This window comes from Vidua chalybeata, chromosome 9, assembly GCF_026979565.1.
Source record: "Vidua chalybeata isolate OUT-0048 chromosome 9, bVidCha1 merged haplotype, whole genome shotgun sequence".
NCBI lineage: Eukaryota > Metazoa > Chordata > Aves > Passeriformes > Viduidae > Vidua > Vidua chalybeata.
Window position 1 is genome coordinate 9,432,929 of NC_071538.1, and position 27,725 is coordinate 9,460,653.

The following is a 27,725-nucleotide window of genomic DNA, read 5'->3' on the forward strand; positions in this document are numbered from 1 at the left end:
TACACCACCAGAGGGGTGCACAAGTGAGGGATGCACAGGTGAGAGATGTGGAGGTGTTTTGCTCCAGACCCCAACCAAAAGGCACCAGGATGCATCCCTTGCTCAGGGGACACTGGTCACCACAGCACCACCAAGGGCCTGTCCTCCACCCCGACTGCGGGATCCCCTCTGCCTCAGCCCTTGTCCTCTGCCCTGTATCCCACTCAGCCCCTGTCTCAGGACGAGTCCCAGCCCTGCCCGGGGGTCTGAGCCTGTCCCGGTCCCCATTCCCAGCCCTGCCCGGGGTGTGAGCCTGTCCCGGTCCCCATTCCCAGCCCTGCCTGGGGGTCTGAGCCTGTCCCGGTCCCCATTCCCAGCCCTGCCCGGGGTCTGAGCCTGTCCCGGTCCCCATTCCCAGCCCTGCCCGGGGGTCTGACCCTGTCCCGGTCCCCATTCCCAGCCCTGCCTGGGGGTCTGAGCCTGTCCCGGTCCCCATTCCCAGCCCTGCCTGGGGGTCTGAGCCTGTCCCGGTCCCCATTCCTAGTCCTGCCCGGGGGTCTGAGCCTGTCCCGGTCCCCATTCCCAGCCCTGCCTGGGGGTGTGAGCCTGTCCCGGTCCCCATTCCCAGCCCTGCCCGGGGTGTGAGCCGAGTCCCCCTCAGTCCCCAGGCGGTGACACCCCCGCCGCGGGGGGGGGGGGGGGGGGGGGGGGGGGGGGGGGGGCCCGGTGGCCGCGGCGATGAGGGGGAGCGCGGGGCCGGCCGCGCGCAGCCAATCGGCGCCCTCAGCGCCTGGTCCGATCTCCGCGGAGCTCTCCGATTGGCCGTCGCCCTCCCCTCGCCTCACGCCTCGGCCAATGGGGGCGGAGGGGCGTGGCCCGGGCGGCGAGCGCGCGAGCGGCGGGCGCGGCATGGCGGGGTCCCATAAGGGAGCGCGGCCGTGATGGAGCGCGAGCGGGCGGTGGGCGTCATGTCGGCGCTGTGGTCGGTGGGCGCGGGGCTGCTGCTCCTGCTGCTCTGGGTGCGGCACCGCGGGCTGGAGGCCGTGCTGGTGCACCACCGCTGGGTCTTCGTCTGCTTCTTCCTCATGCCGCTCTCCATCCTCTTCGACATCTACTACCATCTGCGCGCATGGGCCGTCTGGCGCCTCCACAGCGCCCCGCGGCTGCACGCCCAGCGCGTCCGGCACATCCAAGAGCAGGTGAGGCTCGGCCGGACCGCGGCACCCCGGGGCTACCGCGGCTTTGCGAGGGGACAGCGGGTCCTTGTCCCGCGCTCTGTCATCCCGCCATCCCCCCGCCCCGCCTCACGCCATTCCGCACCCGGGGCAAAGTCCAGCCGGAGCGGGGAAAAGCAAAGGAATAAACGCCAGCGGGCCTTTCAGCCCCGTGCGGGGTTCTTGTCCCGCTGGAACTCCTGTGGAACTCCCTCCCTGCGGCCGCTGGCACCGCGGTGTCCTCAGGGATGTGCTGTGGGCCGGGCAGGACACGCACCAGGCTCAGGGACACGCGTGTGTGCAGCGTGGACACACCGGGCTGAACCGCAGGCTCAGAAGCGCCTTTGGGTTCCACTCACACCCTGCTGCTCGGCACCGCCGGTTCCAGGCGGTGCTTCACGGGCAGATTAAACTTTTCCTCCACCCAGAAATGCAGATGTCTGTAGTGATTCTGTGCTCTCTGATATTTGTGGTCATTCTGTCACGTCCGCTTCTGTTTCCTGCCTTGCCTCTCACATCGCAGATACAGATGGATATTCATGTGCACGGCGTTATTCTCGGAGGGGTTGGGATTGTTGACTGGGGGTTTTTTACCAGCTGTAGTAGCAACTCGGCTTTGGGGAAGATGCAGTTGTTTGTTCTCTGGGTGTTAACCACTGTGGCTTTGCAGAATTCGTGGCTCATATGTATGGCTTGCACATTTTCCTTCCCAACTTTTTGTAGAATCCTAGGAGGCTTTGGGTTGGAAGGGACCTTAAAAATCATCTCATTCCAATCCCAACCTGCCATGGGCAGGAGCATCTTCCACTAGACCGGGTTGCTCAAGGTTGCTTCCACTAGACCCGGTTTTCTCTCTTTGCCTGGACATTCGGAGGCTCAGGCCACTTTTTGTGTGTTTTGGATTAGAACTAAGATTATAACAGCAATAATACCTCTGTAAGAAGAGGGTTTTTTTAAACTCTGTTAGTCTCTTGTTATCTTTCTGAACCCTTCCCCAAAAAGAAAACCCCCAAGCTACAGCATATTAGAAATGTACCCTCTACATAACTATACCACTCTGGTCATACTTTATTTAGAAGTTCAGAGGTCTGCAGAGAGGCTTCCAAAGCGTGGAATTTGGCTGACAGTTGTTGGCTCTTGCAGGTCCGGGAATGGAAGAAGGAAGGCAGCAAGAGGTACATGTGCACGGGCCGGCCCGGCTGGCTGACGGTGTCACTCCGTGTTGGGAAGTACAAGAAGACTCACAAGAACATCATGATCAATTTAATGGATGTTCTGGAAGTAGACAGTGAAAGACAGGTAACAAATCCCACCACAAAGCATTCACTGTGATGGATTTTATAGTTTTCTTCACAATACTCGGAGCTGAAGGGATTAGATTCCACAAAGAACAAAATTTTGTAGCAGACCTATCACATTTCAAGGGTTTGCAATGTGGGCTTGGATCGTTCTAGCTGAAAAACCCAGCATATGGAATTGCTTGGCTTTTATGTGCTGAAGTCTAAAAGACCAGATTGATTTATGGGTTTGGGCACTGAGCAACAAGATGTTGAGGCAGAGGAGGAATCACTAAGCAGTTCCCACTATTTTTAGTAATTCTCTTAGGAAAGTGAGTCTCTGAGTTCTGATAACAGATGGAAGTGTATCCGGTTAGCCATGTTTTGTTATCATTAATGCTGAACTCTTAATTTGTGTTTGTTGAGAACTTGGGGGTGGGGTTTTTTTTTGTTTTTTTTGTTTTTTGCATTTTAGGTTGTTCGTGTGGAGCCTTTGGTGTCCATGGGCCAGCTGACTGCATACCTGAATCCCATGGGCTGGACTATTCCTGTGGTACCAGAGCTTGATGATCTCACAGTAGGTAAGGATTGCTGATGACAAGAGACTCACTGATTTTGCTGCACTTTCATTAGGGTTTTTTATGCAGTAAAACATTGCATTGTTTTAAAGGTTCTAGAAATACTCTGTTGAGCCTTATGTTCTTCGTGGTATTTATGTTACAAGCACTTTTTTTTTTAATAGTCTTAAAAGAGCTTATAAAATGGAGGTTTGCTCTCATAAATCACCCACATTTTGGAGTGTGTTTCATTTGATTTGTTGTGTGCTCTCTTGATAAGGTGGCCTGATCATGGGAACTGGCATTGAGTCTTCATCCCATATCTATGGACTTTTTCAGCACACCTGTGTGGCCTATGAACTTGTTCTTGCTGATGGAAGCCTTGTGAGATGTTCACCAGTAAGACAAAATCTTACTTTGCTATCATTTACAATGTCATTGACAGTTATTGGTGTGGATATATGATTTAGTATGACATACATACTTTTTGCAGACTGAAAACTCAGACCTATTTTATGCAGTGCCTTGGTCTTGTGGTACTCTGGGTTTCCTGGTTGCAGCAGAAATAAAAATGATTCCTGCCAAGAAATATGTCAAAATACATTACAAGCCAGTAAGAGGACTGCAGAAGATTTGTGAGAAGTTCACTGAAGAGTCTAAGAAAAAGGAGAATAGTTTTGTGGAAGGCCTTATGTATTCCTTGGACGAGGCAGTCATCATGACAGGAGTCTTGACTGATGAAGCTGAGCAAAGCAAGGTAACTAAAGGGAAGTTACTCACAATAAAAAAATACTCCCAAGGTCTAACTGAAGCTGTACTATAATAAAACCATTATAGAATTGGAACAATCTCTTAACATAGGATTAAAGTTTGTATCAGTCCATTAGAATATTTTAATTCCTACTATGACAGAATCTGTTCTCTAAATCTCTTTTATTGGTAAGAAATGACCCACTGATTTCATTGTTCTGAGGAGGAGGAAGAGAAGGATCTCTTCTCATGGACTGAACAATGTTGTCTTGAACTGCAGTTATTCAGAGTAACTCTCTTCCCAGCAAGCTTTTAATTCTGTTAATGTTAATAAAAACACATCAGGGGCATGCACACGAAGGTCATGCTACATGTTCACGCAGCCCTCCACCTGATGTTTCCTCTCTGCCATGTGAGGTTTTGGATTAATGGTGGGTTTAGAGATTGGCATTTTAGGAATTCAGTTCTGTCACATTTGTGGGTTCTTAAATAGCTTGTCAGTGGCAAGCCTTACTTAAACCTTAATGGCAAGAAAGCTAAGAAGGAGCCTTGCAAGTGGGGTGAAGGCTCCCTGGATGTCTTGTGACAGTTACTCAGAGGGTATAACACAGATTCCTCCTAGAACAGGAATGTGGGGACATACTCTGTTGTCTAGCAAGGTGTAACTTACCTAATGAATTCATGTTTTCTCGTAGATAAACAGAATTGGCAACTACTACAAGCCGTGGTTCTTTAAGCATGTGGAGAAGTATTTGAAAGCTGACAGGACTGGAGTGGAATACATTCCTTCCCGACATTATTATCACAGACATACTCGCAGTATCTTCTGGGAGCTCCAAGTAAGACCAGTTCTAAAATTCAGATATATCTGCAGGAAGGTACTCTGCCCTTTCACAGTGTAGGTACAATGTACCTTCTTCCCCTTGGCAGCAACTTCTGTCTTTAATGGCAGAAAAAAATGGCAGAGTTTTTGGCAAATTTACAAGTCCTGTATTTGGGTGCAGCAAATCCAAAGACACTTCTTGGCACATAAGGTGTTATATCAGAACCTCCTAATTTTTGGTTTAGTGGCTTCCTGAATTTAGACCTTAAGTATGTATTTCAGCAATAAATTTTTGTACCTACTGAGTGATTTCCAAATTCAGATGGTGGAAAAAACATGAATGTGAAATTCTGGCTGTAAAACTGCCCCACCTAAAGTAATTATGTCATCAGATCATTACTTAGAATTTCGTAAATGTGTTTGTCATGTGTACTTACACAAAACTTGATTTGACATTCTGAAATATTCCTGTTACTACATTTGAATCTCTGGAGTGAAGTGCCATATCCTTTCAGCTCCTGCAGAAGGTAAAAACAGCAGTTGGCTGTGTGGGTGGTAATTAAAATCATACAGCTTTAAAATGCTATTCAGAAATTTGGTTATTGCAAAACATCTGTAAAGTTAGCTCCTTGTGCACTCATCCCTTGGATGTTGCAAGATAATAAATAGCCTGTTGCTCTCTGAATTTTATTTTCTTGAAATTATTTGGGGCTGGGTATGTTGTGATTGATACAGCTGAAAATCAGTGGTAACCAGAGGAGGCTTGGGGCAAGGCTCTGTAGCCAAGTGCAGTCCAGGCCCCTCTAATTTGCTAATTTGTGTTTCAGTACTTCAGCAAAATATCACCAATTAAATTTATTGAAAATCTGGCTTAATATTGCCCTGAGGGCTCTAAAGTGTTCTTTTGATCCACTTACACATTCTGGAGTCAAACTCTTTTCCTTTCCTCTTTGAAGGATATCATTCCTTTTGGCAATAACCCCGTGTTCCGTTACCTGTTTGGCTGGATGGTCCCCCCAAAAATCTCTCTGTTGAAGCTCACCCAAGGAGAAGCCATTCGGAAGCTGTACGAGCAGCACCACGTTGTGCAGGACATGCTGGTGCCAATGAAGAGCCTTGAAAAATCAATCCAGACCTTCCACGTTGACCTGAATGTAAGAACTCATCTCCCAGCAAATCTTGGGTTGTTTGTGATAGGGAATGTGACTGTTGATGCTAAGACATAATATCCTGCTTGTGCAAAAGGTCATCACTGTGTCCTGGAGAGTACTGTGCTTTGTGAGTCCATGGTGCAAGGCTGCAGCAGAAATAAACACAGCTTTCTGAAAAAGAGAAGCATTACATAAAAGATTTGAGCTTTGGTAGAAGCTGACACTTCTAAAAGATTTTATCGCTTACTAAAATTTGAACTTCATCTGAAGTGATTGGTGGTCTCACCAAAGACCAACTGTGGAGCTTCATTTCCCTTTCTTGCTTTTATTTCTGAATTTATTTTAGTTAGTGTAGAATTTCAATTTTGATCATTTCAGTTTTGGACTGACCTGGAAAAGAAAACACTTCCTTCTCATTTTGCTCACAATGTTCATTCAGTTGTTGCTTTGAGGTCAGGGTGGTTTATTTGTGGGTATTTTTGGGTTTTTTTTCCCTTTTACTTTCAAATGTTTAAAGGGAGGAGATGTAATTCTAGGAGGACTATTTGTGTTATAGTCTGTTCAATCTATTTGTGTTATAGTCATTAAAAACAACACCAGGACAGCTGAGAAGGAAGAGCTGAAAGCAAAAGTTTCAGTCCAAGATTGGCAGAAAGTTCTCTTAACTCTTTATTTTGCCACATTTATTAAAGATCTTAAAGGATGATTGTGTTAAAAAATAAGTGATAAAGTGTTTTCCTGCCCCTGCAGGTGTACCCTATTTGGTTATGTCCTTTCATATTGCCCAACAATCCTGGTATGGTCCATCCCAAAGGAAATGAAACCGAGCTCTACGTGGATATAGGAGCTTATGGAGAGCCCAAAAGCAAACAGTTTGAAGCCAGGGCCTCAATGAGGCAAATGGAAAAGTTTGTAAGAAGTGTGCACGGGTAAGGACCCCACTCCTCAGAATAGTGATCATGTCATATCATTCACACCCATGTGGTTTAATCACAGTTATTTACCCTACAGAACTTTAATATTTAATATTGCATTAACAACCACAATAATTGAAAACAAATTTAAATTTCTAATTTTGGTGAGTTTTAAATATGATTTCACATTCTTATTTGATTGCAAAACCTACCAAACAAAAGGACACGCTGGCTGAAGTTCTTGCAGTGTAGCTGGGAGCTGGGTCACTTCAGGTCGCCTTTCAGCTCCAGGCTGCTCTGGGAGTAGAGTCTGCTGCTACAAAATGCATCTTTGGATTCCAAGGATCATCGTTCAGGAATCCCAAAAGTTTGGAGAGCTTCCCTGCCTGCCCTTGGGACTGTTCTCCCTGCAGTCCTTGCAGCATCATGGAGCAGCTCTGCCCCGTCCTTGCACCAGGATGTCCTTGCCCAGGGGGCCAGCCTTGGCTGTCCCTGCAGTCAGTCCCTGTGTGCTGCTGGCATTCTTTCCTCCCTCAAAACTTGTGCTCCAGAGCTTCCTTTTCCCTGCCTGGGTTCTGATTACACAGGACCACAGTGGGCGTGAGGCATGTGCCCACCATCTGTCACGGACTCGAGCCAGCCTAATTTGCTGGAGCGGTGTCAGTGGAGAAGCAGCCACAGGCTGGTTTCTCAGGAACAAAAAGCAACTACATGGTATTTTTACACCATCAGTCTAATTTATCCCCATTTCTGTTTTGACCTACTTCTCAGTCTAACAGTGATCGTGTCCCATGTGGCTGAGCAATAATGGCAAGGCTGCTTCGAGACGATTTGGGGACTGCAAATGAATTTGAGCTGCAAGAAGTGATTTGCCAGAGAACAAAGCAACCCAAAGTTAATTTTAAGCTTTTTTTTTTTCATTAACTTGAAATTAAGATTTTAATTTAAAGCTCTTTACTGACAAAGTTTGGTCTGTTTTCTACCTGTCAATGGGAAATGAGCAATGGATAAATGCTTAATCTTCCCGTTTCATAATCACACAAAACAATAGAGCTCCTATGTTAGGTTGTGTTTTGCTGCTCTACTCTGCTGGTAGCTGCAGCTTAGAGAGCACACTATGGAAGTGAGGAGGAGTCCACAGCTGAAGAAGGATTTAATTTGTAAATGGACCTTTGTTACACCATGCTTTGTTTACACTATGAGTTTATCTTCTTGGCCTGGTCTCATTTTGCCTTCCTAGTTCTATTCTTAATGTCCAGAGAAATGAAAAAGTCAAAGCATGTATTGTTACAGCTGTCTTGAATGGATATTGTAATGCAGGCAAATACGAGATTCTATGACTGGACCTACATGGATCCTAAGAAAATAGGCAGAAAAAAACACTAAATCCACAAAACATAATTGGCTGAGTGTCCCAGCATAATCCACGTGAGCTGTGTATTTGCTTGTTTTTAAAAAGCATTGTTGATGGTTTTAAGTATTTGCTATTCATAGCTTGCACTGAATCTCTTCTTTTTCCCTTCTCTCCAGTTTCCAGATGCTGTATGCAGATTGTTACATGACCCGTGAGGAGTTCTGGGATATGTTTGATGGCTCGTTGTACCACAAGCTGAGGGAGGAGATGAATTGCAAGGATGCCTTTCCAGAAGTGTATGACAAAATCTGCAAAGCTGCAAGGCACTGAGCCTGGCTGAGCTCACCAAGCAATCAGGGAAAGAGGAATTTACCTATAGCTAGTCAGTATATCCTTTAAAAAAAAAAAAAAGCTTTATTGCTCTCCAAATAAGCTCATTCTTATTGATGTTTAAAGGTATGAATTCCTGCTTTACACATTTATGTTTAGTATTTCTTCATATGTTTTAAAACCAGTTTTCCAAACTCAGAGTGATTGTTTTTAAGAAATCTGAAGTGCTAGCCTTTGTATCTAATGTAGTGACATAGGTGAGTTCACCTATTTCCAAGCAGAAGAAAAATAACGGGAATGGATGAAGACACTGGAGTTAGACCAGCTGTGTAGCACAGCTGTATTTAACATGACTGCTGAAAACAGGAGGGAGGGCTCAGAAATAGGTGCCAAAGCTGAACACATTGTCTAATTAATCATGTTGTTAAAAACACTTGCCTCCAGTCAGTGTCCTGGAGCAGCTCTGCAGTGGCTCATCCACACTCCATCCTCCTCCAGCTGCATGATGGTGGTGCTGGGCTGCTCACGTTGTCCTGCAGGACAGCTGAGCTCCCCAGGCGTGGCTTCTGCTGGAAAAACTGAGCACTGAGGTGTGAAGATGCTTTTTACTTGTGCCTATCAGATTTGTACTGATTTTGATTATGAAGTGTGAATGGATGTAGGGTTTTTTAGGTGTTTTGTAGTTGGCCAACAGTGCATTGGTTTTTTGCCCCAAAGTATCAATGTTCTGGCTTTGTAGACCACTGAAAAAAATTGCTGCTATTTCATACAGCCAAATTTTAATTTCTTTGTGGGTCAGTTTGTTTGGGTTTCTGATTTTTTTGGGTTGTTTGGCTTAATTTTAGTGCCTTATAAGTACTCAGTTGGAGGAAGATATGACTCATCTTAGATTGTTCTGTCCTGGCCTATGGGAGAAGGAAGTCAAGGCTGTATTTATCTGAGGTTTGTTAGAGCAAGTGGCTGTGGATAAGAACTGTTGATGTGAATCTTGATATACACAGGCTTTGGTTCTGACTTGAGTGACATTTTTGCTTTTCATTTTAGCTGGGTTAGGTTGATAGGCTTTGTAAAAGGACTGTTTCAGTCACCTGGAGAGGAAATAACAGCAAGTACTGTTAGTTCCCTCTACTGCTGCTCGCAGGTGAAAATGGCACAGTCGTGGACTTGATACACTTGAGTGTAGAAGCGTGGAGATGTTTTGACCCTGTAGCCAGAATCAGGGTTCCAAACCAAGCCTGTGTCTTGTCCAAGCAGTACTGAAAATTGTTACTTGAAACCTTACTGAGCCTGATGGAAAAGAAAGTAATTTTCTTGAGGCTTGTGTAGGGGGTAACACGGAGAACTTCTCAAACAGTTACCAGTGGGAGGTGTAATTTTATTATGCGTGCTAAACCAATGATTTTATTTATTGATAGATGGATGTTCAAAGTCCAGATGAAACCAATGATAAAGCAGTAGCAGGAATAAGCTTGGGCTGTAACTCAGTGATGCACACTGTGTGCAAGTAAGGTACCCCTTCAAATCCTGCACAGGGGCAGCATTCCATGGGGAGACACAGCTAGTGCAGAGTGTCCTCAGTGCTGCCCAGGCCGTGGAGCTGTGTCAGTGATCCAGGAGGGCCTGCCACACCTCCTGGCTGCACCAGGGGTACACAGGAAGGCAAGTGTTGATTCTCAGGGTGTGACCTGCCTTCCTGCCCCCACGAGGGAATTATCCCTGGGGTGAAGCCACGATTAGCCCAGTGCTTGTATAGTCTGCACAGAGCAAGAATGGTTTGGTTAGCTTTGAAAGGGCAATGTTAAAGCAGCTAGAGGATATGCAAATACTTCTACTTAGGCTGTGTTTCACTTATGTACTGATGATCTTTAGGTATGCACTGTGTTTTTTCACTCCTTAATTTATTGGCAAACTTTGTATGCTGTGATTGGGTACTGCACTGTATCAGTCACATACATGCACACATATCATTGCTGTTGCTCTTGGTTTTTGGTTGTTGAAAATAAAGCTCTGGCCGGTGTACTGTTCCAAGGAGTGGCTTTTTAATGAGTGCTTGCTTGCTTTTCAACAGCTGTTTATCATTTCTCTTGTGCTTCTTGTGCCGTTCCACATGGCCAGTAATTACTGAGAAAAGTCTGGGTAAGAGACCCCAAGGCATTGTGAGGGAGGTGGTGGGAGGTGATGTTTGCAGGAGTGTCTTTGAAGTCTGTGAATCTTCACTTACCTTTTCCCCAGGACACACCTGCAATAAAAGAAACACCTCATAGCTGAGCCTTTAACCCTTCACTTACGCCCCACTAGCTCCACACAGCTTCATGATGCCAATTGTCCCGTTTTTTTTTTTTACACACACCACTTCCTTCTTTCCCTGTGACATTTTGTCCAAGGAGGACAAACTCCTACTTTGCATTTACGTGCTACCCATTGACAGTGGGTAGTTACTTCATTCTTCTCATTTCATGCTAATAAATCTAATCCCTGCCTTGAATGAGCAGCCAAAAGTGAAATGGAAGACTTGGTGCACTCTTCAGCCTGAGGAGTTTCACACCCACGTCTTCTGTCTCCTTGATAAATGTCTTCATGCAGCTCTGTAGGCTTGGTAGGAGGCGTTCCTGCCCCTCCCTGCTCACAGCTGGTACACCTTCTCCCAGGGTGTATGCTGCTCTTTTCCCAGGGAGAAAGCCAGACTGCCAAGTGCCTCAGCCCTGGTGAAGCTGCAATTCAGGTGCCAAAGCCCTTCCGTGCTGGCCTTGGCTTAGGCTGCATTTCATAACCCTCCTTTGTTGCCCCAGCAGCATTTCTGTACCCTCCCTCACCCACATCACTGCTCAGGGATTTCCCTTCAGAGACCTCCCAGGCATTTCCCTTCAGAGCCCTCCTCCTTTGGAACAATAGCCAGGATTTCCTTAAATTGCTGCAGTTTTACCTGTGTTCCATTATATCCCCCTACCAAATGATAATTGCAGATTAATTAGCATACTTAATCAGGCACAACTAACGTGTAATTACACCTAGATTTAATTATTCCTGTCTGGTCTAAACACTTGTACAAGACCTGATAAACTTAACTCTAGAAGAACCAACCTGCTCCCAGTACCTTTTTATGGCCAGCTGTTGTTGCTACTGACATTTTCTGCTCATCTCACTTTCTGCACTGCCTCCAGGTTTTCATTCCCTGCTTATCTTTGCTATGGTAGCACTTTTATAGACCCAACTTCTTTGTGGAGTTGTGGTGGGCCTGGAGCTACTCAGGCGTGGTAACATCACCCAGAACAGGTATGTGCAACTCCTCTAAGTAGCAGCAGAGTTTGAAAGGATGTGTTTAACCCTGAGTGAGCTGTATGTGCCATCACAGCTTCCTTGGGAGGATGTGCAGGATCTGGCATCCTCTTCTCATGTATGTAATTTCTCTAAAGTCCCAGCTGAAAGTAGTTCATTACTGCTCACTTGCAGTGTCATTGCCCCTCTCCTTTAAGTCTCCGTGTTCAGCCAGGCAGAGGGAGGACAGGGAATCCCCTCTGTCATGCTTCCTGTCGTCCCCATCTATCCCAGGGAAGGCATGATACAATTCCAGCACTTTGTCTCTCCTGTCCTTTGCTCCTGGGCCTCCCCAGCTCCCATCAGCCACTGTCCTGTGAATTGCAGGCTCCTGGCTGCTCCTGAGGTTCCCCCAGTTTGAGAAACCCCCTGAGCAGCAGGCTGATTGTGCCAGCAGCAGAGCCACTCACCTCAGCAAGTGATACAGCAACAGTGGCACATCTTAACCAAAGGGAGGCCACGCTGCAGGGAGGGAGGAGGGCACAGTACCCAGTGAGAGCCCCACCACTCTCCTCCAGGAACAGCTCTGGCCACAGCAGGCCATAAAGAGTTGATTATCCCTGCAGGCTTGAGCTTGCTCACCAGTCACCTCCTGCCGGCTGCAGTGAAGGGCAGCAGTGTCACAACCTCCCCACTCAAGTGTAATCTGAAAGTTCCCCACCAATTACGAAGATGTCTTGACCTCTTTCAAGCTGCCTGTTCCTCACTCAGCTGGATAAAGGAGAGAAGCCATGTGGATTCCTGCTGATCATCCCTAGCCAAGGTGGACTGTTTCACACTAAAGCTTTCCCTGTCTGCTTTGAGCCCTTTAGGCTTTGTTCTGGTTCTCCGTGGGGAAGCTGCCAAGATGAATACAGCTCCAGGAATGGGTACTGGGGGAAGGGCTCATACCTGCACTGGCTCTGCAATGTGCTGCTGATGCTGCTAGAGGAAAAACTGGCTTTTAAGCAGCAGAGTATGACTTTTTGGAGGATACAAGGAGCTCCTGGCACCTAAAAGGAACCCAGCTGCCCTCATCCATGAAGTGCCTCCGCTTGCTTGCAGGTGAAACAGAGCAAAACTAATGGGAAGGGTTGTCCAAGCATCCCTTGAAAAGGGCAAAGGCCTGAGGATGCAGGCAGAGGTAATGTGGGCACTGCTGAGCTCCTGCCAGGCTCACCTGCCTGCGGGCAGTGTGTGCTCCCTGCTGGGTGCTCAGCACACCCTGTGCTTCCACCCCAGGCTGCTCCCAGCTTGAGCTGCGTGTCCTGGACCGTCCTGTGCAAAAAGCCCCTGTGCAAGGAGCTGCTTCCCAGCAGGCACAGACAGTCTGGGAGGTGAGAAGAGCTACACCAGTGAGTCCAGCTGCCCCTACACATCCAGCTCTCACCTGGCTGCCCATGTCCCCAGGACTGCCTGCAGCCACATGCTGACAGCTCTGGTCCCCAAGGACCACGGGGATGGTGGCAGCCCTTGCCATGGCAACCATCACCGTGGCACCCAGCATCTCCATTCCCCAGGGAATGTCCCCTCCCCTGTGCAGGCAGGGCTGGAAAACAGCAGGGAAAACACAAAGTGTTGTCTGCTCAGGAGGAGCTGTCTGGAAGCACCCGAGGGTTACCCCAGGGGGAGCACTGCACCCTGGGTAGCTGCCAGAGCACAGGGGCTGTGCAGTAATTTTATATTCCCCAGCTACTCCCCAGGGGGCAAATCAAAGGCAGGACCTGGAACCACCACTCCACTGGGCATGAAAACACTGTCCAGCAGTTACAGTAATATCACTGGAGGGGATCAGATCAGTGACCAAGGGTGTGAGCAGCACTGAGGGCTCACGGGCCCTACAAGCTGTGTAGGAGCCTGTCCACGGGCGGATGGGATGTGCCACCACTCTGTGCCCACCCCAAGCCCAAACTGCAAATCCTCTGCAGGATGGAGAGAGGTTTGACCACTGACTGACTTGGCCTCTCACCTGCCCTGACTTCTTTTCCCTAGCCCTGTCCTGGTGCTACCTGGGGGCGCTGCTGGAAAGGGAAGAACCATTTTCCACCAGCCCAGTGGCTACTCTCACACTGACCCCTTGATCTCTTTGGTGCTGTGCCAGGCACTGATTCAAGACAGCTGCTATTGCCTGCTTGGTCTTTCATTTATCTTCTCCCCATCCTCAGCATTTTTCCTCCCGGAAATCCCTCGGGGCAAAGAGGGAGGCCCCAGACAGGAGCTGAGCCCCTCCTGTGCAGGGCTCGCCCCTCTCAGGCCACTCTTTTGGCCCCAGTGCCATAAATCAGCCCCAGCAAAGCAGCAGGGGAGCAGTTTGGTGAAAGGCTGCAGGGACAGCAGTACCTTTATTAGGTTCCCCCAGCACAGCTGGAAAAAATAAGGAGCCCAGACAGGCTTTCAGGCACATAACCCCAGAGCTGAGCCCTGCATTCAGTCCTGTCTGCTGATTTAATAAGAGATCAGCTTTCCCCACAGACCACATCTCCTGTGTAGCCTTAAACCCTCCTGGTTAAAACACTGCCCCGGAGAATCAATCCAAGATGGTTTTGTCCCTTTGATCAGCACAGCAGGTAATAAGTCACTGATGGAAATGTGTTTCACTTCTCTGGCTCCAGCAATAGAAATGGAGACAACCCCTCTGTCCTGGACTGCCTGGTGAAAATCTCACAGTTCCTGGGCACGCAGGAGGGGATGGACAAAGGGGTTTGCAGTGTGCCTCTGGAGGTCCCCAGGGACACACAGCAGCACCTGGCTGTCCAAGGTGTGAGCAAATTCCCTTCCCACAGGGATCCAGCCCGATCTCCAGCCTCAGAGACAGCCACAGTGTTTGCAGTGCCTTATTGTGGTGACAAACAGGGAGGGAGAAGTGGCTGCCTGACAAAACCAGGGAAGGCTGGTCTGGGAGCTGCTGAGGGACTCCCACAGATCCCTCTGGGCACACAGGTGGTTGAGTCACCTGGCAGAACTGGCTCAACTGTTTAATGACTTTAATGCTTCTAGATAACCCAGAGCATCAAAGATGTGCTCTTTAATTCCTTGCTTTTGCCCGTTTCCAGCCCTCTGTAAACAGGAGTGCACATGAGGACTTCACATTATAAAAGATTTGTACTGATGTAGACTGTGAAGATTTCTTCAAATCCCATTTTTAAAATAAGGATTTATTCTTATTTCCCTGTATTTAAAGAGGATTATTTAACTCTTCTCTGAAGTGCTGCCTGCTCCTCCAGTGGAGTACTTTAGCGTGTGCTCCAGAAATGTTAAACTCCCTCTGAGCTGAGGGAGGAGGAGTGTGGAGGTGGTCACTGGGTGTCAGGCGATGTCTGTCTGCCGGACTGGGTTGGAGAGAGCTGGAATGAGCTAAGAAGGTGGCTTTTGATCTCTCAGCCCTCCTTCAGGTGCCCTCCAAGTGCTTCTGTCCCTGAACACTCGGGACACGCTGCCCCAAGACAGCCTGGAAGGGGAAGCAGATGGCTCATTGCTTTCAAGGACCTTTTTTGTCCTATTCTAGCTCTATTTACTATTTTTTACTGTTACACGAGAGCGGACGCTGTGCAAGAACTGTTCCTGGTGGACAGAACTCCTGGGCCAAGCTGCGGAGTTTGACCTGGACGATGCCATTCCCAAACTGCAGCTCCTCAGGGACAAACATTTGGCATCGAGTGCTTTGAGCAGGCCATTGCCCTGGGCACTGTGGCTCCACCGAGGCCTTGTGGTGCCTCCTGCAGACCCCGCTTTGGGCAGGTGAGGCTGGAGAAACACCGAGGCACAGATGGAGCAGCGGGCTAAGAAAGACGAGGAATTCCCAGCCGGCGCCTGTGGAGCTGAGGGCCGTCTGCCATAACCACGCTCTGGACGTGACCCAGCTGTGCAAAGCCGTGACCAGCGCGGCAGGATGGAGCTGGCAAACTTCTCTTTGAGGTGATGAACGTCAGTTCTTCCAAGGCCAGGACGGACAAGTGGTCACTGTCCCTCTGAGCCGGCAGCAAGTCCCACAGCAGCAGCCTCTCCGAAGAACCGGGACCTTCTCGGTTTTCCAAGCCTTGGCCCAAACCGCGGTGGTGCCAGCCCTGTGCGAGCCCCGGCCCCGCGCTGCGCACGCTCCTCCCGCCCGGCAGGCGGCGCCCGCCGCGCCCGGCGGAACCATCGAGAGCGGCGCGCGCCGCCCCTCTCCCGCGTGTGTCCGCCCACGTGACAGGGAGGGGCTCCCCATTGGCCGCGCCGGCGGGGCCGGGCGCGCGCCCCCGCGGGTGTAAGTGCGCGCGCGGGTGTGCGTGGGTGCGCGCGTGCGCGCTCAGGTGTGAGTGTGCGCTCAGGTGTGAGTGTGCTCAGGTGTGTGTGCTCAGGTGTGAGTGTGCTCAGGTGTGAGTGTGTGCTCAGGTGTGAGTGCGCGCTCAGGTGTGAGTGTGTGCTCAGGTGTGAGTGTGTGCTCAGGTGTGAGTGCGCGCTCAGGTGTGAGTGTGCGCTCAGGTGTGAGTGTGTGCTCAGGTGTGAGTGTGCTCAGGTGTGAGTGCGCGCTCAGGTGTGAGTGTGTGCTCAGGTGTGAGTGCGCGCTCAGGTGTGAGTGTGCGCTCAGGTGTGAGTGTGTGCTCAGGTGTGAGTGTGCTCAGGTGTGAGTGTGTGCTCAGGTGTGAGTGCGCACTCAGGTGTGAGTGTGCTCAGGTGTGAGTGCGCGCTCAGGTGTGAGTGTGCGCTCAGGTGTGAGTGTGTGCTCAGGTGTGAGTGCGCTCAGGTGTGAGTGTGCTCAGGTGTGAGTGTGTGCTCAGGTGTGCGTGTGCACGTGTGTGCGCTCAGGTGTGAGTGTGTGCTCAGGTGCGCGTGTGCTCAGGTGTGAGTGTGCGCTCAGGTGTGCGCGCGCGCGCGGGTGTGCGTGTGCGCGGGTGTGCGCGTGTGTTCAGGTTTGAGTGCGCGCTCAGGTGTGAGTGTGCGCTCAGGTGTGAGTGCGTGCTCAGGTGTGTTGGTGTGCTTGGTGTGTTCAGATGTGAGTGTGTGTTCAGGTGTGTTTGTGTGCTCATGGGTGAGTGTTTGCTCTGGTGTGTTTGTGTGTTTGGTGTGTTTGTGTGTTCAGGTATGTTTGTGTGCTCGGTGTGTTCAGGTGTGTTTGTGTGTTCGGTGTATTTGTATGTTCAGGTGTGTTGGTGCGCTCATGGGTGAGTGTTTGCTCAGGTGTGTTTGGTGTGTTGGTGTGTTCAGGTGTATTGGTGTGTTTGTGTGTTCAGGTGTGTTGGTGTGTTCAGGTGTGTTGGTGCGCTCAGGTGTTCCCCCGTAGCATCCCCACGTGTCCATGCCGTACCTGTACATCCCGGAAGGTGCTCCCGCGTGTGCAGCATCATCCCGTGTGTGTGCCCGTGTGCCGGTGTGCCCGTGCCGTGTTCATGCGTGTCCATGTACCGGTGTGTCCCGGGAAGTGCCCGGGGCTGTGTGAACGCCGTGCACGGGGTACCTGTATGTGTGCCCAGGTGTGCCCGTGCAGCATTCCCGTGTCCGGGTACCCGTGTATCCCGGAGAGCGCTCACGCGCGCACCCCCGGCGCGTGTGGGTCCGTGTGAGCTCTGACACCGCGTGTGGGTGTCAGGGTGGCGCAGACCCCGCGCTGACCCCGCTCTGTCCCGCTCTCCCTCCGCAGGCCCTCTCCGTGCCCGCCATGCAGGCCTTGCTGAGGAGCTGCCGTCTCCCGGCGCTGGGCGCCCGTCAGCGCGGGACCAGGGCCCGGCACGGTGGCGCCCCGGGCAGGGCCAGGCGCCTGCTGCTCTCGCAGCTCTTCCAGCCGCTGGCCCTGCCCGTGGGCGGCCAGGCGGGCTCCGAGGGCCGGCCCGGGGAGCCCACCTGCCGCAGCCAGCGGCTGATGCTCCAGGGGGGGCTCATCCATCCCACCAGCCCCGGCTGCTACTGCTACCTGCCGCCCACCGTCCGCGCCATGGAGAAGCTGATCAAGGTGATGGACGAGGAGATGCGGGCCGTGGGTGGGCAGAAGCTGAACCTGCCCAGCCTGTGCTCGGCGGAGCTGTGGCGCGCCAGCGGCCGCTGGGACCAGATGGGGCCGGAGCTCTTCCGGCTGGTGGATCGGCACGACCACGATTACTGCCTGGGCCCCACGCACGAGGAGGTGGTGACGGCGCTGGTGGCCTCGCAGAGCGGGCTGTCCTACAAGCAGCTCCCGCTGCGCCTCTACCAGGTCACCAGGAAGTTCCGAGACGAGCCCAAGCCCCGCTTCGGCTTGCTGCGCAGCCGGGAGTTCTACATGAAGGACATGTACACCTTCGACAGCTCCGAGGAGGCGGCTCGGCGCACCTACGAGCAGGTGTGCGCTGCCTACTGCCGCCTCTTCACCCGCCTGGGCCTGCCCTTCGTCAAGGTGGAGGCGGCCACGGGCAGCATCGGCGGCAGCACGTCCCACGAGTTCCAGCTGCCAGCAGACGTCGGCGAGGACAGGCTGCTGCTGTGCCCTCAGGGGCACTTCGCGGCCAACGTGGAGACGCTAAACGGGGAGCAAACCTCGTGCCCCGCGTGCGGGGAGAAACTCGCCGAGACCAGAGGCATCGAGGTGGGGCACACGTTTTACCTGGGCACCAAGTACTCCTCCGTCGCCAACGCCGTCTTCTCCTCCGCCGAGAACAAACCCCAGCTGGCAGAAATGGGCTGCTACGGCCTGGGCGTCACTCGCATCCTGGCGGCCTCCATCGAGGTGCTCTCCACCGAGGACAGCATCCGCTGGCCGAGCCTCATCGCGCCCTACCAGCTCTGCTTCATCCCCCCCAAGAGGGGCAGCAAGGAGGAGGAGGAGGGCGCGGCGCTGCTGGAGCGGGTGTACAATGAGCTGGCCGAAGCGCTGCCCCACCTCGCTGGCGACTCGGTGCTGGACGACCGGAGCCAGCTGACCATCGGCAAAAGGCTGAAGGATGCCAAAAGGCTGGGCTATCCCTACGTGGTGGTGGCTGGGAAGAGGGTCTGCGAGGACCCCCCGGTCTTTGAGGTTTGGAATCAGAATGCCAGCGAGGTTTTGTTCCTCACCAAAGAAGGCGTCATAGAGCTGCTGAGTAAAGTGCAAGTCCCTTAAATGCCTCCTCTCTGAATCCGTCATCTCTGCAGCAGTGAGTTCATCTGAGCAGCCCTGGCGATGGCTCTGGGTGAGCAGAGGCAAATCCAACTCACGTCAGAGCCAGCCGCGGCGTCCTGCACGTGTGCAGGGTGCTGAGGTTGAGCTGGAATCAGCCCACATTCCCCCACAGGGTTGGGGACGTTCCTCCCTCTGGGTACAGCTCCCTGGAAGCTGCTTTTTCCAGCATTTGTAGCCTCGTGTGGCTGTGGGAGCACTGGCACGGCCATCCCCTCACTGCCTGGCCGGGACAGACTGGCCATGGCCTTTGTCACAGCACAGCCAAAACTGCCCAGGGTGACAGGAGGGCTCCCCTTGGTGCCTCGTTCTCAGGAAGAAGGATTCTAAGAGAGACAAAAGAAGGTGACTTCCCTGTGTTTGCATTTCTTTGGGAACACCCAGGTCCCATGAAGGTGGAAGCTTGCTATGGCAAGCTCCTGTGAGGAACTGCTTGGTGCCATCCCAGCAGCACTGACGGGACAGGGAGCTGCTTGGAGGGGGTCACCTCACCCTGTTCCACAGCTCCTCAGTCTGAGATCTAGAGATCATGATCAACACTGTAATAAAATCACGGAATCGTTTATGCTGGGAAAGGCCTTTAAGATCACTGAGTCCAGCCATTAACCTGAGCTGCCAAGGCCACCACTAACCCGTGTCCCCAGGTGCCATATCCACTGCCCGTTAAATCTCTCCAGGGATGGTGACTCCATCACTTCCCTGAGCAGGCTGTTCCAGTGCCTGACAACCCTTCTGAGGAAGAACTTCTTCCTAATGTCCCTGCTGGGCAGAGCGGGTGGTGGTGGTGGGTCGAAAGGAGTGGGGCCGGGGCTCATGGGGGTGCCGGTGGGATGCCGGGGCCGCTCAGGGCCGGGATCGAGGCAGGGGAGGGTGGGATGCCGGCGCCGGTGGGATGCCGGGGCGGGTGGGATGTCGGGATTAGTGGGATGCCAGTGGCGGAGCGATGCCGGTGCCGATGCCGGGGCGGGTGGGATGCCGGGACTGGTCGGATGCCGATGCCGATGCCGGTGCCGGTGCCGGGGCGGGTGGGATGCCGGGACTGGTCGGATGCCGGTGCCGGTGCGATGCCGGCGCTCATCGGAAGGAGCGGGGCCGGGCCTGACGCGGCGGGGGCGGTCGCAGGCGGGGCCGGGCGGCAGCAGGAGGAGCGGCGGGAGCATGGCGGAGGCCGAGCGGGACGGCGAGCCCGGAGCCCCGGCGCCGCCGCGGTACCGGGGAGCGCTGCACCCCGACACGTGGGAGCAGGTGAGGCGGCGGGGCCGGGCGCGGGGCCGGGCGGGCCGAGCTCAGGGCGCTGTGTGCGTGTCCGTCTGTCCGTCCCCAGGAGCTGGAGGCCATCCCCATGTTCATGAAGCGCTGCCCGGCCGAGATCGACGCGGCGCGGCAGCCCGAGCTCGCCTGCCTGCAGTCGATGCTGTTCGACGAGGAGCGGAGCCCCGCAGGTGCGCCCTGCCCTGCCCTGCCGTGCTCGGCGTGTCCCTGCCCCAGCCTGACCCCGCTGTGTCCCCGCAGAGCTGGCCGGGATGTACAAGAACGAAGGGAACGAGTACTTCAAGGAGAAGGACTACGGGAGAGCGGTGGCCGCTTACTCGGAGGGGCTGCGGAGGCGGTGCGGGGACGCCGAGCTGGACGCGGTGCTGCTCACGAACCGGGCGGCTGCACATTTCCACTTGGGTAAGGGGCCTCCGACCGCCTGGGAACGCGGCTCCGCGATCCACAGCTGCTTTGCCTCCCCATTTGGGGTTTCCTTTTAGCTTGTTTTGGTTTTGTGATAGCTTATCCGTGAGAAGGAGACGCCTTGAACCCTGAAGACCTGGCTCGCTTCAGGACATGGCTGCGTGCAGGGTTTGTTCTCTGCTCCTTCCAGCTGTTACCTGCTGCTCGAGCCTTGGCTCCAGGACAGGGCAAAAACAGTGGGTTTTAGAATCATAGACTAGTTTGGGTTGGAGGGGACCTTTAAAGGCCATTTGGTCCAACTCCTCTGTGAGGAGCAGTGACATCTTCAACTAAACAAGTTTGTTCAGAGCCTGGCCTTGAACGTTTGCAGGGATGGGGCTCCTACCACCTCTCTGGACAACTTCTGCCAGTGCCTCACCACTCTCATTGTAAAAAAAATTCTTCCTTCTATCTAGTGTAAGTCTACCCTCATTTAGTTTAAAACCATTACCTGATGAACTTGGTGGTGTTTACCAGCCTTAATAATTCTGTGACTCTCTTACAGCTGCCACCATCCTACCAACAGGGCCTTTTAATGCTGCTGTGTGTTGCAGCAGGGAGGTGACCTGCTCACACCGTGTTATTTACCTGTCACCTGTGTGATTGATCCCTGTCCTTTCACTTCTTGTTCTTAGTTTGCTCTTTTTTTACTCTTCTCTCACCTCGCTGTGATTGTAGGAGCACTGAATTACAGGGTCTCTGCATAAACCTTTTTGTCACCTCAGTGTCTGGTTGATTTTAAATACAAATGAAAGATTCTGAATACTTTTACTTGCTTTGCAGGTAACTACCGTTCTGCTCTAAATGATGCCATCCAAGCCAAAAAGCTGAAGCCCGCCCATCTCAAAGCCATCATAAGAGGTGAGAGTTAAAGCTGGTGTCGCTGCATGGAGCACGAGTCCCTTCCAAACACTTGGCTGATGTTAACTTTGCTGATTGTGCTGTTATTGTTACCAGCCCTGAAACACTTTGTTGTTACTTTTGCCTTGCTTCCTTGCAAGTTTCTGGGTGTGTAATAATTGTGTTTATAAAGCTTAAGTTACTGTGAGTGGGCATCATAATTTGTTTCTGGACAGAATTAATTTCAGAAAGGGAAAGCAGTTACTGGAAGAGATCTCTTCACTTGTTGTTGCTGTTTCTCCCCAAAACAGAGCTCTGCCTTTTGCTTTGCATTTTCAATCAAAATATCCTTTTGTTCTTCATCTCCTATATCTGTCAGAGGCACTGCACCCATTTTTGTTGAGTACAGGATAACTTTTCCTCTTTTCCACAATACTGGTTTTGGGATCTGTTCTTTTTTCCCACTCCGTAGAAATCCCCCTTTTATTTTTCCTAACAAGACAAATACCAAAATGTTAATTACAATGATAACATTTTGTTTGGAACAGACACTTTTAGCATAATTCTGCTGATTTCTGTGTGATTGTAAGAACTGATTAAATACTTTAAATTTTCTTCTCAACTGACCTGCTGGAAGTTTCTGGTTGAACATGACCACAAAATACAAAATGTTGAGTGCAGACGCACTAAATGTGCTGAAGCTGTCTTTATAATCACCACTTTTATAGTTGTTATACACTGACTCCCAACACTGGAAAGTTACAATATTAAACTTACAATATTTAATCCTTCCAGGAGCTCTCTGTCACATGGAGCTAAAGAATTTCGTGGAAGCAATAGCATGGTGTGAGGAAGGCTTGCAAATAGACTCAACAGAGAAGAAGCTTGTGGAAATGAGGGCTAAAGCTGACAAATTAAAGGTAAGGATGAAGGCAGCCTGGCATCTGCAGTGCTTGTCTCGTTGGGGTCCTTGGAGGGAGGATGCTACACAGGTCTCTGTGTAGTGTGGTGTCCCCAGACAGCACTGAGTGCTGCTCCCATGTGCTGTGTGTTGGGATGTGCAGGGGAAGGAGCTGGAGGGGACCTTCCTGGGGACCCAAACTGATTTCTCCACCAGGAGAAAATGTCAGGGAGGGGCAGTGATGGGCACTGACCTGCTCTGTGTGACCTCGGTGCATCCTTTTCTTGCCTGTAGCGAACTCAGGAGCGGGATGCCAGGAAAGCAAAGGTGATGGAGAGCAAGGAGCAGTGTCAGAAGGAAATCTTGCTTGCAGCTATAAAGGTGAGTCGCTGAGAGGAGTCAGTTTTGTGTGGTTTGGGGCTTTTTTAAGGGCTCTCTTGTTTTTCTCTAGAAGTTGGTTCTCATACATTGGCTTTTGAGGGCTGGAGCAAAAAAAAAATTGAGTTAAAACCATGATTCTCCAGGTCTGCATGGCTCTAGCCCCACCTCCCAGCTGTCTGTATTTCAGGTACCAACTAATGCAAAATACAGACCCAGTGTTAGGAGATGGGCTGGGCTTTGTGAGTGCTCTGGCTGCTGGGCTGCAGCATCACATCAGCCCAGTGAACCTGGCTTTCTTTGCTGCCCACAGGCATTAATTCTGTGGAAGAATAGAAGATAACTGTTCAGTAGAGTAGAGGAGGGAATCAGTCCTGGATCTTCTCCTTCCTTGGAGAAGGTTTAAACTACATTAAAGTATTTGGGGCTCTTACATACAGATCTCTTCTGCTGTTTTATTTTTCCAAGGAAAAGAGTGAGCTTTCTTCAGTTCTCTGAAAGATGATGTTCTCTGAAAGATGTTCTCAGGAGCTGGTGTGTGTAGTTGCACCCTGTAGTGATGCCCGGCAGGCCACAGAGAAAAGGATTTTAGGTGCATCCCTTTCCACATGTTTTCTCCTGCTCTTCTCACCACGTGTGGGTTCCTCTGGATTCCCACCTCTCCTCATTTGTTTATGGGAGTCTGGATATCTGGCTGAGCTTCTGAATTCTACTGGGAAGCCCAGTGACCCGAGTCTGATACTGTGGGAAAGCTTTGGCATGTTTAGGAGCTGACTCATTAACAAGAACAACATAATTTGACTTTTTATCGACTGCTAATTTTTTGTTTTCATTCTCCCCACCATAACTGTTGGGTTTTTAGTTGGTTTTTGGTCTTTCCCCTCCATCCCCTCCAGGAAAGAAATATCAAGCTGGTTCTCGAGCCTTCAGATGAAGAAGAGGAAGTGTCAGATGGCCTGGCTGAGATATCCTTGGATGGGTTCCACTCTGGCAGTGCCACGGGGGCAAAGGTGCACTTAGATGCTGATGGCAACCTGAGCTGGCCTGTCCTCTTCCTGTACCCTGAGCACGAGCAGACAGATTTCACCATGGCTTTCCATGAGAACTCCAGGTAAATGCTCTGCCAGCAGCATTCTTGCACTGAGGAGGCGTTTGAGCAAATAGAACAGGCAGCAAGTGAAACACTGCCATGCTGGTGGAGCAGTCCCAAATTTCTAATCACACAGCTGACCCTACTTTTGAGCAGGAGGCTGCACTAGAGGGCCTCCTGAGGTCCTCTCCAACCTGAATTATTCTCTGATTTACCTAAATTTATGCTGCAGACAAACACATTTAGCCAGGGTGACTGAAGGGGCTTGCAGTGCAATTACTCAGACCAGTAATTAATTAGTGTGACCCGTCCACACGTGTAGATTTTAGAGATTCATTAAGGTGCCATTTCAGAGCTCTTCAAATATATCTCAGGAAAAAAAAAAAGTTAAAAATTGTGAAAAGCTTCTAAAGGGGACCTCTCATAACCAGCAATGACCCCAAAGTTCTCCTCAGGGCCTTCAGCAGATCTGACTGAAGTGCTGCAGACCTTTCAGACTGGGAGCGACTGGCAAGCTCAGAATTTCACTCTCCTTTGATGTTAATTTCAATTTCTTATCTTGTAGTGTTAAACAGACTTGGAATTTGTAACTTTTTGTTTGTTGGAAGACATATTCCTCAGATCTATTAATAAGTTTAGGACTTAAAATTACAGTGCAAGCAGGTTGGTAAAATTGTAGTACTTTTATGGTCGTGTTCACTGTGCCTTTTTGGGAATAAAGGAAGTGGAAAAAGATTTTTAGAATAAACTGGCCTCCCAGCACTCCTCAAGTACCAAAATAAAGAAGGCTTTGACACACAGACATATTCTCATCACTCTGATCTGGTGAAGCATGGGACTGTGTCAAAGAAAAATCCATTTTAGACAAAATGCAGGGTGTTTATTTGACATCTTTTTCAGTGTGAAAATGTGAAGTTAAAAATAATTAGTTGTTGGACTGCTCAAATTTGAAGCCAATAACCTGAGTTACAGGACCTTGGATTCATTGGGAATTTTTTTTTTTTTGAAGGGAAGGAACTATTGGTGATCTAAACTTACTTTCAAATCTATCATTTAATTTGATAATATATTTTTACCATCATTCAAATGCAAGTATACAAGTTACTGAAGCTGAGCACTTTGTCTAAGCTGACCAAGTCTATTTTGGCTTTTAGGTTTATTGATCATTTAATGGTGATGTTTGCCGAGTTACCTCCTTGGGATTTAGAAAAAAAATACCTTCCCAACAATCTTGAGGTGAGAAGTTTGACTTTCCTTTAATTTCAGGGTTGTTGTGTTGTGGTTTTTTTATTTCTGGAGTGAGAAAGTGCACAGCTCTGAGAGTATGAAAGTGTTGGCATCTGTTTACTGTGCACAGATGTGAAACAAGAGAGCTACACTCACTTATAAACTCAAACATTGTGCACACATGCTGACAGAATTGACTGACAAAAATGGAAGTTGTCTTCCACTTACATTGTATTTGACAGAAGGTATTTATAGATACTGCTTAGATTCCATCTTTGTAACAATAATTAAGATTTAAGTCATCAATCTGATAGGTGGCCTGTTTTTTTAATTGCATCGTAGAGTTGCTCAATACAAATAAGAAAGTGTTATTTTAAAAGTAATTTATTTTCAGAACTAAGTGGAGTTACTTGAGCAAATAATCAGATCTAGATAATATATCTCTATTAACACTTTAGCAAAGGAGGGTTGTGAGTTGGTGCAGCAGGTTTTGAGAATTTTTCTGAACTTGTACGTAGAAGGATAGGAATGTTTATTTTTAATTTTCCACTTCAGTATCATCTGTGCCAGGCAGCAGCAGCACAACCCTGTGTACAGTGAACAGACAGGTGCAGAAGGACAGTGGCTGTGTACTTTTCTAGGTTAAACCCTGTGTGTATTTACAGTCTAAGGCACCACTGCTGGATTTTAATCTCATAAATCAACTCTGTTTTGTTCAAATACCTCTAAACCCACTCATTAATCTCATAACAGTGCTGTATTTCACCTGTTGAAATGCAGCTCTTAGATTTGGATTGATTGCCTGTAAAGCATGAGAACAACCTGTGTATTTTGCCTTCCTACTGGGAGAGCCTAAGCTGGTTTGTACAGGGAAAACTTGGAATTCACACAAACCAATTTCTGCCTTGCTGAATTTTGCATCCAACAGTCAGGTCAAGCTACAGAGGTTTGATAAACCCCCAGCTGATAATGGTGTGCTGTTACTGGCCTTTCAGCAGCTTAGTGCTTTCCTTCATGCATCTTGGGCATTTAATAACCCCTTCATTTTTTTTTTCCCAGCTCTATTTTGAAGATGAAGAAAGAGAAGAAATGTATGAGGTGAACCCAGAGCACACATTGCTACAAGTGCTGCAGCACGAAAGGTGAGGCTGTACCTGTCCATGTCCAGGGGAAAAAAGGCAAAAATATGGGCTTTAAGTCCAGTTTGCTCTTAAATAACTCTTCTCTAACTTAATAGTCCTGCCTCTTGAAGGTATAAAGCTGCATGGATTTTGTGTCTGGCTTTAGTGACTTACATGTGTTTTCCCCCCAAAAAATGAACAACTGTTTCCAGGACTGGATGGAGGTGGGTAAGGGAGCTGAGCAGCACAGAAGAGCTATTCCAGATCCCATCTACACAATGCTACTTTAAAAAAAAAAGGAAAAAAAAAAAAAAAAGAAAAAGAAAACCAGGCAGCAGCCTCTAAAGAGCATGTTGAAGGTTAACAATGCTCTCGCTGTTCGTACTGCTGTGTGAGCAGCCCCTGGCGCAGCACGCAGCACTGTTCTGCTCTGAAACTGCCTTTAAAGAGTTGTGCTGTTGTTGAGAGAGAAGAATTTGCTGTTTGTGAAGCCAGAAAGTTCCTGTGCAGCCTGTGCTGTTGAGCTGCAGCGTCTCGTAGCTGGCTGGAGCTGCTGCACAGCGTGGGGGGCTCGGTCCGTCGCAGTGGGAGCAGGATCTCCATCACTCCATAAAACCCAGCAGTGTCCATAGGCCCTCAGACTTCAGGCTGTAAGGGCAGTTGCAAAAGAACCCTCCTTCCAGAGGGAGAATAACAGCTGCCTTAATTAAAAGAAGCTGTTGGGAGAGGAGTTGATTCATAAAACACTCCTCCTCAGATGTGCTTAGCCCTGGCTCCGAGAGGCTCTGCTAATCAGCACAAAATCTCGCCACCAGCCTTTGGGAGGTCAGTCTTTATGGAGCTGGGCAGGAGTCACTTGCTTTGCAGGACACTGGGCCACCTACAAAGAAGCCAAGGACTCCTTTTAATCTTTGCAGGTATTTTGTAAAGGCCGGGACCCCGACAGTTTTGGTATTTGCCAAGCGTTCTCCTTTCTCTAAGAAATACTTCTCTGGCAAGAAAGTGCATCGACTGTAATGAGCAAGAAAGAAACAAGGAATCCTGTGCAAGAGGCTGCTGTTTGCTAGCCCAGCTCCAGGCTGCAGACTTCTGCTTGAACAAAAATACCTTGCACTCTTCAGGGGAGGAAAATAATCTTGGCACACAGGGAAACTTCCAGGGGAGCAGCATAGGAGAAGGAAGGGCTAACATGAGGGGATTATTTGTTTAAAAGGGAACCCAGCTGGCTTGCAGAAGGTCTCCTCTATGATAGGCTGCATGTGGTTTTGAAATAAACCTGAAGCAGTGCCAAACACTGGCTGTGGTTGCAGTAACAGCAGCTGGGAATGTGCTTCCTTACCTGAGCAAATCACAGATCTGCTCGGAGGTGGGCTGCGGCTGCTGGGGTTCAACAGCAGTGGCCTGGGGAGGTACCTGCCTGTTGCTGCAGGGTGGATGCAGTCAGGTTCATGCCTGGGACTCAGCAGCTGCTGTTTTGTCACTGCTTGGCTGTGCTGCTGGCCAGGCTACAGCAGAGCTCTTTGTTTGGAGCAGTGTTTGACTGACCCTTTTGATACCTCACTGAATGTCCTACAGAACCTGGAATAAACATGGCTATTTTAAGTACACTGACTTCTGCCTAATGAATGAGACAACATTTTGTCTCACCTTGTGAAATACCAGAAAATGACAGACACTGATTGTAAATACCAACATAACACC

The 27,725-nt window shown here is 50.0% G+C and overlaps 3 protein-coding genes across 4 annotated transcripts; all 3 read left to right on the forward strand.

Moving 5' to 3' along the window:
* The first annotated feature begins 884 nt into the window (after positions 1 to 884).
* Positions 885 to 10,373, forward strand: DHCR24 (24-dehydrocholesterol reductase). The gene is made up of 9 exons (XM_053950569.1): positions 885 to 1,178; positions 2,337 to 2,492; positions 2,946 to 3,051; positions 3,308 to 3,426; positions 3,521 to 3,784; positions 4,473 to 4,616; positions 5,557 to 5,754; positions 6,502 to 6,680; positions 8,196 to 10,373. Exons 1-9 carry the CDS (start codon positions 921 to 923, stop codon positions 8,347 to 8,349), a joined length of 1,578 nt encoding a protein of 525 aa, XP_053806544.1. The 5' UTR covers positions 885 to 920; the 3' UTR covers positions 8,350 to 10,373.
* A 5,443-nt stretch (positions 10,374 to 15,816) lies between these two features.
* On the forward strand, positions 15,817 to 19,314 carry PARS2 (prolyl-tRNA synthetase 2, mitochondrial). Of its 2 annotated transcripts, none has more exons than XM_053950570.1 (2): positions 15,817 to 15,889; positions 17,264 to 19,314. In XM_053950570.1, the coding sequence occupies exon 2, from the start codon at positions 17,282 to 17,284 to the stop codon at positions 18,692 to 18,694; it is 1,413 nt and encodes a 470-aa protein (XP_053806545.1). In that variant the 5' UTR covers positions 15,817 to 15,889; positions 17,264 to 17,281; the 3' UTR covers positions 18,695 to 19,314. The 2 variants fall into 2 exon arrangements, with proteins under 2 accessions (XP_053806545.1, XP_053806546.1); XM_053950571.1 differs by lacking the exon at positions 15,817 to 15,889 and adding an exon at positions 16,500 to 16,687 and having other exon boundaries at positions 16,875 to 19,314.
* A 577-nt stretch (positions 19,315 to 19,891) lies between these two features.
* TTC4 (tetratricopeptide repeat domain 4) lies at positions 19,892 to 27,629 on the forward strand. Its single transcript, XM_053951082.1, has 10 exons — positions 19,892 to 19,996; positions 20,076 to 20,193; positions 20,264 to 20,425; positions 21,251 to 21,328; positions 22,103 to 22,227; positions 22,503 to 22,589; positions 23,483 to 23,697; positions 24,831 to 24,912; positions 25,963 to 26,045; positions 26,942 to 27,629. Exons 1-10 carry the CDS (start codon positions 19,910 to 19,912, stop codon positions 27,039 to 27,041), a joined length of 1,137 nt encoding a protein of 378 aa, XP_053807057.1. The 5' UTR covers positions 19,892 to 19,909; the 3' UTR covers positions 27,042 to 27,629.
* Positions 27,630 to 27,725: the final 96 nt, after the last annotated feature.